Consider the following 13,672-nt stretch of genomic DNA (forward strand, 5'->3'; position numbering starts at 1 on the left):
AACATTTTAGAGGCAAGAAGACAAATTACACCGTAACCTCCCTTTCAGAATAGTACCTACAGATTAAAGCATTGCAGAAATCTTACTAGGGAAACTCAAAGTAACCAATACGTAACAAGGGAACCCATGGGACTTACCCTCTTATAGTGTTAATGCTTAACGTGACTACCTTGCAAATCTACCACTAGAAGTAAACTAAAATCCCATCTTTACTAGCAGAAGCAGCTTTCATAATCGCTGTATTTTCAGAGTTATTAGCAGTTGTATAGCAAATAATCCATAAACGCTGACCAATAGTCTCAGTGTTTGGCCTGGAGAGAGAGATTTAAAGATCTCCAGACAAAGTGATGGATTAGACTGGTTATGAACTGCTCACATCATGACATGGGCCCAAGGGAATATTACATCAGTTTAATATCAGATTAGTATACATTACATATTTACATATAAAACCACCCTAATACGAAGCAAGCCACGACCCATTTTCTTCTTCTACGGTCCATGATAAACACTTTTGATGCCCGTTCGGTTTGTTCATTGCATTTAGTCACTGACTAAGCATCAACATAAATATCACATCAGATAGTGGGAGTCATTTACAAAAATGGCACAAGTCTGGGATATTTTAGAATGCCACATTAAGGGGCAGATTGAGTTAATTGTGAGCTACCATACAGGAATATCATCGGCCATTTACAGTAGGAATATTCTGCATGCGCCTCCGCAGATTCTGCCTTGTCATTAACGTGCGTAAGGCACTGGATCTTACACGCTTAACTGAATCTGCCCCTAAATGTAACTCTCCAAATAGTCTCTTTAAATCCACTTTCATGAAATATGAATTATACCTGAATACCTGAAGAACCACTGTAAAAGATGCACAGCTCCATATCTTTGTTGACACCAATCTAATTACTACAAGTGAAAAGCCGTTCCTTAATTACTGTAGATGAAAACTTTCTTAATCATCAAAAGCCAAAATTGTGGGCTATTTTTAGAGTATTTCCACGTGTGGGAACATGCTTGAGGGTCTCCTTAAACATGAATCCATAGATCAGTTGCGTCTAACAGTGGACACAGCTACTGTGCTGTCCTAATCAATATGTAAGCAGCTCAGGGAGGTCACTGGTTCCTAGGGAATAGTTTGTCGTCATTCCGGAATGTTGATGCAGAACACGGCAGCCACCACTGTCTATGGGCTGTACACTGGAAATAAGTTAATCATACCGTAGCCTAATATTAAAAAGTAAAACTGCAAAATAAAGTACTGAAACCAACCAATGAGTTTATATCTTTATTTTTTTGAAATACAAAAGCCATCCAGATCGCAAATTTAATCTTCATCTTCCTCCTCCTCCTCATCTTGGTTGATCTGGAAATATCTTAATTCATAGCTTTCCTTACTGTTAGCTACCACACGCAGCCAGTCACGCAGGTTGTTTTTCTTCAGATATTTCTTTGTTAGATATTTCAAGTACCTGTAAGAAAAACAGATGCAAAATATAACTTCTGCACTCCTCAGTGGCTTCACCTGTTATTCTGTCCCTTCTGTCTGTGAGGAGCTCATGATTTTCTAGAAGGGATGCCATACAGATCCAGACACAGTGAGCAATTCAGTGCCCTGAGCGGTGATGTGGCTCCCGGGATGAATGCCCGGAGCTTATTCAATTGCCCGCATCGTGCTCTGCACTTAAGTTGGGAGATGCACTTTACTGCGACTAATGCCCGGGGTTTTGTCACACTAAACTGCATTTTCTGACTTTAGTGCCAGGCACGGTGCTGTTACAGCACACAATGTTGCCCCGAGGCACTAGTGTAGTCTGATTTGTGCTCACACATCAGGAGGGTGAGCATAGAAATCCTCTAGTTGCAGATTCACAGCACGGCCAGGTTAATAGCTCCGGGCACTCATCCTGGGAGCTACATCACCGAGCCGGGAATTGCAGCCACAGAGAGGCTATTAATCCTATATCCAGTCCGTCAGTTGGACCACCACAATACAGCAGGTCATGGGTGGGAAATGCACATAAACACACTTTCCACCTGATGAACATGATACAGACTTGTGCAACTGAAACAAACGTCCTTTGAGATACAATCTTAAGTCTTCTGTGTACAGGAATGATACAGGTATTCATTGGATGGACACATGACAGGGCCTAGAACCCACTGGGGGTATTTAAGCTAAACAGGGTAAAATTCCGTAGTGGCTTTTTTGTCTCTATGCTGCCTTTTTAGAGGCACATACATTATACACATAGAATTCCTGTAGAGGCACAGGGAAGTATGAACCCCCTTTTTATGCAGGCGGTCATTGGTATTCTATACCCCCCAAAAAAAAAAAAATGGCAGTCTTACTAGTGTTCCATTTCAGGGATGTTTTTCCACACAACATGGGTAAACGGAGAATCGTAACCATACAAGTGTTCAGCTGCTCCTGGCCCAACACATTCTTAAAACAGTGTTTTAGCCATCAACAAGTACAATGGCAGAAGTCTAAAGATATCGCTATATTTGCAACCTCATCCTGTTATATAGACCTACTCAATCTTCGGTATTTACTACTGCATATCCCAACTTAATGCTTCCCCTTCACCGCTCTAATCCAGTGGTTCTCAAACTCTGTCCTCAAGACCCCACACAGGTCACATTTTCCAGGTCATCCAGCAGCTGCACAGGTGTATTCATTACTCACTGACATATTCACAGATTCACAGATGGAACAAATTATTTCACTTATGATTCTCGGAGGAGACCTGGAAAACATGCACTGTTCCTGAGGACAGAGTTTGAGAACCTGTGCTCTAATCTATATTGAACTCAGCTGCTCCACTCTGCCTGTCAGTACATTGGTTACCTGTACTTTAAAGCACAGGTTCTCAAGCTCGGTCCTCAGGACCCCAAACAGTGCATGTTTTCCAGGTATCCTCACAGAATCACTAGTGTAATAATTAGCTCCACCTGTGGATTTATAAAAATGTGTCAGTAAGTAATGAATACACTTGTGCTCCTGCTAGATGACCTGGAAAACGTGACCTGTGTGGGGTCCTAAAGGACAGAGGCCCTGATTCAGACCCGGATGCTCTGAAAGAGCGCTCGCTTTGAATCAGGGCGTTTTTTTTGTGTGTGGCTTCCAGGCCACTCGCCTAGCTGTGGGTGACCACCCACAGATATAGCGAGCGGCCAGGTTTATGGTCGCGATGTTCAAGACCATCAGGCTTGCGACGAGACCCTTGTGGTAGGGTCTCGTGGCCGCAAGCCCAAGAGAGATTTCGGCTCTAACAGAGCCGGAATCTCTCCACTGACATCACTGGTGATGTCAGTGGGGCCGCCCCCAAACGGCGGGCGTTCACATGGGAACGCCTCTGTTTGGGCAGCCACCCCCCCCCGGCCCGCCTACCAAAGGGGGCGAGATGTCACTCAACATCGACAGCTCGCCCTCTTTGGTGCGAGACCCGGAGCGACGGATTGCCCATCGCTAGCCGGGTCTTGCGCATGCGCACAACGGAGCCGGCTCCTTCAGGCGCATGCGCTGTGGGCCACCATCGACCCGGTTGCGAGCGCACGGCGCTTGCGACCGGGTCTGAATCAGGCCCAGAGTGTGAAAACCACTGCTTTAAAGATTCCATTATAAAACACGAATACAAAGTCAATAACAAAAATTAATACTGTATAACTCCTCCTCACTTGTTTCAAAATCTCTTCCTAACCAACCCCTCTGCATCACTCATCTACACTAATTGCTCAAATTCCAGGAGAAGACACCCCACAAGACTTCACCCCAGCATCTATATCAATTGCTCCCTGAAAGTTCTTAAGGCAAATTTCCTGAAGCATGCTCCTAAACGCGAATGCTGGGTACACACTGGCCGATACATCGTTCAATTGAATGGCAGATACTGTATATCATGGGCGGGTGTGTACCAGCGATATGTCTGAATATTGTTCAGACATTTCACGTTTGCTGTGCAGCAGTTGATGGCAGATCTATTGGCACATCATGCTGTGTGTACGGACGGTCAGCAGACCGTCCGTGCACTTGTTGCCGAGGCAGCCGGTGACTGACTTCACCACTGGGCGGACACGTGTAAATGCCCACCCAACTGTGAAGTCCGATGCAACACAGCGGGCCAACAATTGGTAAATGTTTATGCACTTGATTAGTCGTTCTAGTATGTACCCATCTCAAGCTAGTCTAAGACTACCACCCACGTACATAGTTCACACAAAACTTACATGTGTTCTTTCTATTCTAAACCACACTTTAACCCCAGACCAACTTTACTGTAAGACGGGATCGTAGAGCCCTCTAAGCACTAATTACACTGGCTGGGACAAAATGCAGCACTTGGCCTTAAATCAAATTCCTATTGTCCTATAGACTGTAAGCCTGCAATCAGAGCAATCTTACCATTCTGTTAAAACAGTCATGCTATATTACTGTATTTGTTCCCTAAACGTAAAAGCACTATGGAATATGCTAGCGCTATACAAATATTATTAAATAATTGGTGCCATTTCAATGTATAGTAAAGAATGCAGAAAATTCTGAGCCCATTCATGCAGTTTAGTTCAGAAGTAGGAAGCTTCCTACTTTTAAATCTGCAATACCACCTTTTAAAAAGTACAGGGGTCAATTCCCCCCCATGCACCTCCGGGATGCTACATGCACAAGGAATCACCTATGATACATTCACTTATTAGCACTCATTGATAATAACAGAGAATCCATAACTCATTACACACCTCTCATGTCTTCTATCTTACCCCATTTAGGAGCTGCAATGTATTATTCGGTATACTCTCCTGTCTTTAATATCAGTCTGCTGTGAGGATGCACATTCTCAGAGAAAGGGGACCTGCCCGACTGTTACTCTGAAATAGTAAGTTTGTAGGTACCAGAATTCACTGTTGTACCCAAAAGGTATAAATGGGCCTTAAAAATGGTTGTTGCCGCTCTGAAACCAGCATAGGGAGGCGGCTGTAGGGACAATACCAATATGGTAAAACCAGACATCTGTAGAGAATGGTTTAGAATACGCTTTAAAACAAGAAAAACAAAAAAAGACAGCAGAGGAATAGCGATGTTTCTGCACAGCTTTAAGGGGTTAAATATGAAAACTTGTGCAGATGTTCCAAAATACCCAGGACATGTCCGTACTATTCCTTTACAAAGGGATGAAAAGTTGAGCAGTGCAAGGAAGGGTTTAATATAAGCTTGGACGTTTCACAGATCTGACTTGACTTGAATGCATTATAAAGGCTCTGTACAGATACAAGCAGGGTTCAGGTCTCAAAAGGAAATAACTTAAGCCAAATACACACTAGACCAGGCCTGGCCAACCTGTGGCTCTCCAGCTGTTGTGAAACTACACATCCCAGCATGACCTGCCACAGTTTTAGCATTGATTAATAGCAAAACTGAAGCAGTGCATGCTGGGACTTGTAGTTTTACAACAGCTGGAGAGCCACAGGTTGGCCATTCCTGCACTAGACGATATGTCGTCCGCCCCGGCGTCAGCAGCGACATCACCTGTCGGACCTGGGCGATATATAGTCAGCAGGGTCCATGCTACCGAATGCAGCATGGCCGCCAACATCGCTCCCGCCATCGGCAAGTGTATATGCACTTGCTGATCCCGGGAACTCCAATGGGCCCAGTCGTTAGCGAGATCGTGCTGGGTAGATATAATTTAGTGTGTACCCAGAATTATATTAACAGCAAGCGATTACCATCAGTACCCCAACACTATGGGGTACTTCAAGTGTGCGCGATGGACGCAACGCTTTGTTCTGGAAGGACACATCGCACCCGCTAGAATTGCAAATTTTCCCTTGCGCAGTTGGGATTACCATAACTGGCCCATATGTGCGCAACCAAGAATCACCACAAGGCCATGCGGTACATTGTGTTCAAATAAATTCCCACCTATAGCACAGCTGTCAGAGCAGGGAGGAGGAAGAAAAAAAAAATTATTGCATTCCAACTGAGAAGAGGTAAAGCCGGGTATCCACCAGGCGATTGCACGATAACTACAAACGCCCGCCCATCGGGCATGTAAATTACAAAAACGACCAGCAATGCGCGTGCCCGCTGGTCATTTTTGCCATCTATCATCACCCGTACATGCTGGTCAACCTGACGATCCAGTCTGGTTCGGGATGTACGGGAATGAAGGATGTGCCTGGACTGAACGTTCAATCTAGGCACATCACTAGACATACAAACGACAGCACGATTGCAATGTCGTAATCATGCTCTCGTTTGTATGTCTATTAGTGGATACGCACCTTAAGGCTCAAGTAAATGAGGTGTGTAAACAAGAATTTAGTTTCATTTGATGCAATAAGAATTGTGCACTCCTAGGGCCCCAGGAATGACCTGACACGGGTGGCTCACAGTCTGTCCCACATACCAGCCCTGTATTTATCTGGTTTCACAACCTGGCAATGCCAACCGAATGATACTGCAGGAAGCTGTGCCACTGGGCAGCTAGAACAGATATTCACCAATAATACATCCAACTAAGAACCCATTGTGTGAGTCTGAGACTGTATGAAAAAGTAGGCTGAAGCAGGGGTTCCCAGCAGTACTTTTAAGAGGAAATATCCAAAGGTGGAAGAGGTCTAAGCAGATGACCAATATCATACAGAAGTCTTGCCAGCTACCGTATTTAACGTGGGCCAAGAGCCAAAGCCTGCATTATATCTGACATCAAAGTATGACTGTTCATGCATCATACATCACGCAATACAGAACATGGAGACGGGGCTCACTCACCTCTTGGAAAACGGCACTTCTGAAGATACAGTGATTTTACTCTTGCTTCTCTCGATAGTCACAACGCCGCCACCCAGGTTGCCAACTTTTCCATTGACCTTGATTCGGTCGTGCAAGAACTGCTCCTGCAATGGTTCATGAATATTCACATCTGATCTAGACAAAGTCAGCCAATGCAATCATTTAAAATGTATTAAACAACTTGTTGCTATTAACCATCGTGGAAAGCCATTAAGATTGAAAAAAATATATAGATCATAAAAGCCAGGGGTCACGTGTAAAGAATAAGGTCCCAAGTGACATAGCTCTTTAATAAAAAAATAAATAAAAAAACAACACCACCCAGTTCACATTATGCCACACAGAATCCCCAGATCACATATGCCACAATGCCCCCATGCCGCGGCTGTAGCTTTATGTGGGGGTACCTTGGAGACCACCCCAGGTGCCCTGGTAATCCAGGATGGTTCCTTAAGTTGTAAATGGACAAAATGTTACATAAACTGCAGTAATGACGCTGTAATTGCCCATTGTCTGTACAGTCTGTTATACTAATGCAAGCATCTATCCACCATGACACTACCGGGAGGACGAGCATGCACTATTTATAGCGTCACGTAAAAAAAGGAGCTTTGAGACAGGAGCAATGCTACCAGTTTGCTGCCACTCCATTCAATCGAGTGTCTCTAACGTCGGAAGCGGTATGATTTACTGCCGGACCCCTGCCCGGTGGTTGGAATGCCGACACCAGGAGGCCGGCAGAGGAGGAAATCCTGATCGCCGAAGGTAAGCATTGCTAACTTTTTTCTAACCCCTAACCCTTCCTTAGGGGTGCCTAACCCTAACCTACCTCCCCGTCACCTAAACCTATGTCCGCAGAGGCGCCCGGCACCCCTTCGATCGGATTGCCGGGCGCCGGTCTCCCGGCGTCTGTAAAGTGACAGGCGTCTAGATTTAGACGCCTGTCAGTTAACCCTCGCCGGGATTAAGCGGTCGGGAAGCCGGCTGTTGGGCTTAGGTCCGCCGGCTTCCCGACTGCATACCCAAACGCCCACTCCTACAACCTCTGCCCCAGTAGTGCTGGGTTACATTGTTTCAGCATTAAGGCTAGTTTGTACAAAACCTGAGCACTGCGTGGCAGAGGGGAAAGCTTTTTGAAGCTTATATTTTTTTTTATTCACCCCATACAGATAAAAGCCCAGGTGGTTACTGCAAGACCACAAACTTTGCATGTGCAACATTACCAGCAGACTGACACTTGTTTTGCAGCAAATTTTGACCTCTCTCCATTATTGCCTTTGTAGAGCTGAAAAAAAAACTTGAGGAACAAAAACATTGCTTTTATTTAGCTGACTGTCGGCGTTCTGTCACCCTGTGGTATCTTTTGCCTGGCAGCATGAGCTCCACCTATGGCACCGAGCCTCGCAATGCTGCATCAGGGAAATAAATGCTTCCTGGTGATTGAGCAATATGCTGCTAGAGCTGTTAACAGCTGCAGCAACTTTGTCTCAGCCGTACAACAGAACGGCATGAGCTCTAGTACAGCAGACTAAACACGGAAAACCGGACGGATACATTCTCCGATGGGCCACACAAGAGGCAGAGTGCAGATTGACTTACGAAGTTAGCAGCATCCATGATACCATCTTCCACAGGGTGTGTGCAGTCTAAGGTGAACTTCAAAAGCTGCTTCTTTTTTTTGCTGCCCTTCGTCGCAGTCTTTTTCTGGGGGGAAAAATGACGACAGTGAAAGCAGTCCTCTGGTTTATATGGTAAAATACCCTAACACAGAAGCGACAATATGAGAATTGGGGACCTGTATTAACGCTGCAGACACTGAAGTCTAGCTGTGATCAAGTATTGGCAGGGTTTATGAGGTTAATAGCTGGGATTGAGAACAGACATGGCAAGAGATCTGGAGCAGCAAAACACTGTATATAGGCCACTAATTAGGTGCCAGGAAAGGGGTACATCCATTAAGTTCTGTACAGATGCCAGCAAGAAACATTTAACCCCCACTGCCAAGTTTCTTCTGAGATCTGACCACTCCTGCATGAAATAGTGTAATTAATCCTTTCTGTACTCTTCCATAGGGCTCATGTGCCCCCCAGGCAACCAATGATGTTGCTTACAACTTATTAATGCAGCAACCATACAAGAAAGTTTAACTTCACTATAGGCTTAAAGAACCAGACAAAATATTTGAAACAAAATCACTTACCAGAGAAGTAGGAAACAATTAAATGGCAGTATGGTCAGGATTGATCTATGGGGGTTTTGCATGTTCTCCCATGTGAGTTTGCGTTCAAAGTTGAGGATCTTGAATATGACGGTAGGGAATTATAATACATGCTCTAACGGGCCAGGGACTGACTTAAAAGAATTAACATTCACTGCACAGCAGAATATGGTGGGACTATATATAGAATGATGGGTGCTGTGGCTCAATGGCAGCCTCCAACTATGCTATAGTCTCTTATTTCTGGGTGATGAACAGACATCCTGATGGCAGCACTGGGGAGTGACTAAAGTTGAAAACATTACATTGGATCCCCACCGCTCTGTCTCTACTAGGTGGTGGGAATAATCACCAAGCCAGCGTATTCCTAATGCATAGTTGTGTCAAACATTTACTGACGATCAGCTTGAGTGTATGCATGCTCTGCTTTTTTTTTTTTTTTTGCAACAGCCCAAAAGCTTGAAAACTATTTCCTAATTAATATTACTGAATGACACAAACACTGATTACATTATACATCAATTAGCGCTGCATGTAGTGTGGAAAACTAAAAAGAAAACCCTACCTACTGACAGGAGTTATGGTGAATGCACTAAAGGTGGGTATCCACTATAAGATCTGAAAATGACTGCACCATTACGACATTGCAATAGTTCAGTCGTTTGTCAGTCGTGTGAGGAGCCTGTACTCAACAAGCAGACGTTCAGTGCAGGGTCATCAATCATCTGGAAACATGCTCAACCCGACGATATAGTCAGGTTGTCCAGCATGTTTGCACGATGATAGATGTCTAAACGACCAGCGGGCACGCGCATCACTGGTCGTTTTAGACACTTTAGCAAACAATTTAAGAATGATTTGCAAACGATTGAACGATCAAACGATTGTTAAATCGTTCATAAAAATCGCTAAGAAAAAATAAATAAAACTGCTGCAAGCATGAAGATTTCAGCTTTTTATTAATCCTGCCAGTCACGCCCATACCAGGGGCAAATTTACAGTAGGCAACTATACTCACTCACTGATGCCACACTACATAAACAGAAGAGCTGCGAATAAAACCATTGAAACACACAGATGGGAACCATGAATATAGGGGGGTGGGGTTCTCAACACCCTATCGAGTAGCGATGCTGTAATGAGTACTCAGGATCTTACAGAGAACTTTCCCAATGGACTGGACCCAGTCAGTTCCTGCACCCCCCCAATGTATAAACTATGGATACGCACCTGCGCTGGGGTACACACAGCAACTACATAATACCACTATCATGTTCTAAAGCAGAGGTGTCAAACTCGGGCCCTCCAGCTGCAGTGGAACTACACATCCCAGCATGCAGTGCCAGTTTTGCTACTAGGGCATGCTAAAACTGTGGCAGGGCATGCTGGGATATGTAGTCCCACAAAAGCTGAAGGGCCTGAGTTTGAGACTACTGTTCTAGAATTAGGATTATATAAACCAAAGTAACAATGAGACAGGGCAACATGGTGTGGTCTGAGTCCCCCGCCTCATACCAGGGAGCCCCACATGACCCCGGGTACCATACTGCTGCTGCCGCCCCCCCCCCCCCTGCCTGCTGGAGGACCCGGCCGTGCTCTCCGCTAATACACTGACAGGGCCGGGGTACAACTGGGTGCGGAGGCCTAGGACAACCGAGCTCCCTCTCACCCGGCCCCCCTGACAACCCGAGCCCCGGCAGCCGCGCCGTGGTGGCCCTCCCGGTATCGCTCACTCCGCTCTGCCCCGGCGCCTCTCTAGGCCGCGGCTCCCCACGCTCAGCGTACCGCACACTACCCCCCCGGGCCTAGTCGGGTGAGGCCGCCCCGTGGCAGCGGCGCCCGTGCTGCATTGGCTATGCGGGGAGAAGAGGCGGCCGGGAGTGGAGCGGGGGCCCCTGGGACACACAATGTGAGGAGCCCGATACTGACCACTGGTGCCATGGCGTCCTCAGATGGCAGAAAGGAAGAAGGGGCCGGCGCGCATGCGCTATGTAACCGGGACAGGCAGGAGGCGCCGAACGCCGAGCGGAGCGATAGCTCTCTACGCTCTCTGCCTGCCCTGCCTGCTGCTGACTGTAATGATGACTCCCAGAATTCCAAGGGCCGCTCTTTCACATGCGTGACCTGAATTAAAGGGATTCACATTTCTGGGCCAAAATGTATTTTCCTAAAGATAAGTTTTATTTGTTTGTTGTGAACCCTTCAGAATTTTTTATATTTGATCTTTTTCCTCAAAGAAAAAAAAAAAAATGAGCACGTTTCATTTTTTTTGTTTGATTTGTTTCTCTTTACTTTTAGGACTTGTGTGAAGATCTGAGGTAGTTTTAGGCCACATTTCAGCAGAACTATAGACAATTCTGAAGGGTTCACAAACTTTCGAGCACCACTGCATATAAATCTATAATTTATATATATATATATATATATATATTTATATAGAGATATATATATATATATATATATATATATATTCAAAACACGGCTGAATGCAGGGACCAGCGCTTCTCCTTCGTGCTGGCTGGGAATGCAGATAGCTTCACTCCAACTCCCGAACGCGTTTCGTCACACAGTTGGACTTCGTCAGTAGGCGGCCAATACTCGGCCGCTGCGTGTATATGCTAATCAATGCATATGCACGGCAAGCACAGCATAAGATGCAGACGCCCAGCACTACACAATGCCGCCCATTTCCCTTTGCTCAAAGCCTGAGTAGTCTGCAAGACAGCGGAAACATCGTGAACCATTGGAACCATACGCACAATAGAGGTTGACGTGATGTCGTACAGGATTTTGGCCACTTCCTGCGTGCATCGAGTTGTCTGGCTGTGTATGCCGCTGCACTGCATTAATTATGCACGCCCCTATAACGGTGTCCCAACGCACAGGCACGCCTGTGTTCGCCCAACCACCCCCCATCACCACCCACAAACGACACTTCCTGTCAATATCGGAAGGATCTGCATACACACTGCGTGTAGTCTGCGTACCCTTACCCAATCGCACTGGCTAGTTCACGCATGCGCAGTACGATGCATATGCATGCACAGTGCGAAAACATCGACCAAGTGCGTGCGTTCTCTCACGTTCCTTCCTGAATCAGGCCCTGAGTTCCATAGGATGGGAGCACCTTGTGCTAAATCTTGGAGTCATGAGTGAGAGGAATTGACCAGGGTGAAGGAGAGGCTTTGGTCAGAGGAGGAGCTGACAGGGCAGAATGCAATGCGGAGAGAGATGAGGTTAGAGATGTAAGAAGAGGAGGAGCATTTGAGACTTTGTAAGTGGGGGAGTGGAGTTTTAACTAGAGATGAGCGGGTCCGGTTTTCTGAGAACCGGACCCACCTGAACTTCCAGATCCGAGGCAAGAACCGCGCTAGTCTCTGGTTTTCCAGCCTGATTCGGATCCGAAAATGAGGAAAAACGCGTCATCCTCCCACTGTCGGATTCTTGAAAGTTTAGGATTATGTAAAAGTACCCGCGATTGGCGCCATTTTCACTCCAACTGTAGAGAGAGAAGCTAGCAGAAGTAGTCCCTGTCAGTCACTCAGTGTGTGTCCAGTCGGGGTCTTGACCTGAAGGCTGCTGCTGTGTTTCTATAAAGGGGCTTAGGCTGCAGTATATAAAGGGGGCTTCCTTCAGTGGGTGCTCAATTGTGAATAAATGATTAGTCTACACGCTGACTACAAGACCACAACAAAGTGCTAAATAACATGCGTTATATATAAAACAATGACATCACTGTAAGTGGCAGCGTAGTGTGTTATTCTTATTCATAAAAAATTAATCTTGTGACACTGTAAGTGGTAGCGCAGTGTGTTATTCTTATTCATAAATCATTAATCTTGTGACACTGTAAGTGGTAGCGCAGTGTTATTCTTATTCATAAAAAATTAATCTTGTGACACTGTAAGTGGTAGCGCAGTGTGTTATTCTTATTCATAAATAATTAATCTTGTGACACTGTAAGTGGTAGCGCAGTGTTATTCTTATTCATAAATAATTAATCTTGTGACACTGTAAGTGGTAGCGCAGTGTTATTCTTATTCATAAATAATTAATCTTGTGACACTGTAAGTAGTAGCGCAGTGTGTTATTCTTATTCCTAAATAATTAATCTTGTGACACTAAATGATAGCACAATGTGTTATACTTATTCATAAATAATTAATCTTGTGATATTGTAAGTGGTAGTGCAGTGTGTTATTCTTATTCATAAATAATCTTGTGACACTAAATGGTAGCGCAGTGTGTTATTCTTATTCCTAAATAATCTTGTGACACTGTTAGTGGTAAGCACAGTGTTACTCATAGTCATAAATAATCTTGTGACACTAAGTGGCAGCACAGTGTGTTACTCTTTTCTTATAAAAAATCTTGTGACACTGTAGGTCATTGATACTGCAGTGTAATATTTAAAATTGGTACAAATTGACGTGTGTGCTGTACCCCACTTCATTCATGTTTGTCGATAAGGAGAACGATCAGTTGAAACTTGAAAGGAGAGCAGGAACCACATACTAGTGCTGGAGCTGCTGCCAGTGCCAATAGTCTTGACGATACTAGTCCATCTACATCATCTACTAAAGCCGATGCCCAAGGGCATACAGGGCTTAAGTCAGGGCATCTAAAATCAAGAACCAATCTTTTACAGTGGT

General features: G+C 45.2%; 1 protein-coding gene across 1 annotated transcript; it reads right to left on the minus strand.

Annotated features, from left to right (window-relative positions):
- Nucleotides 1-1,281: 1,281 nt before the first annotated feature.
- On the minus strand, nucleotides 1,282-11,057 carry RPL22 (ribosomal protein L22). Its single transcript, XM_088447745.1, has 4 exons — nucleotides 10,950-11,057; nucleotides 8,402-8,506; nucleotides 6,782-6,906; nucleotides 1,282-1,478 (listed from the first exon to the last, which is right to left on the minus strand). Exons 1-4 carry the CDS (start codon nucleotides 10,959-10,961, stop codon nucleotides 1,334-1,336), a joined length of 387 nt encoding a protein of 128 aa, XP_088303871.1. The 5' UTR covers nucleotides 10,962-11,057; the 3' UTR covers nucleotides 1,282-1,333.
- Between the last annotated feature and the right edge of the window lie 2,615 nt (nucleotides 11,058-13,672).

The sequence above is a fragment of the Taudactylus pleione genome, unplaced genomic scaffold (genome assembly GCF_031769625.1).
Source record: "Taudactylus pleione unplaced genomic scaffold, aTauple2 ptg000437l, whole genome shotgun sequence".
Lineage (NCBI taxonomy): Eukaryota > Metazoa > Chordata > Amphibia > Anura > Myobatrachidae > Taudactylus > Taudactylus pleione.

Bases quoted from the DNA above. Each gene is read 5' to 3' on its own strand.
- RPL22 (XM_088447745.1), bottom strand. The intron at 6,907-8,401 runs GTAAGTCAATCT...GAACCATTGCAG, and splicing joins TCATGGATGCTGCTAACTTC to GAGCAGTTCTTGCACGACCG. The intron at 1,479-6,781 runs GTGAGTGAGCCC...TTTTTCTTACAG, and splicing joins GAAGTGCCGTTTTCCAAGAG to GTACTTGAAATATCTAACAA.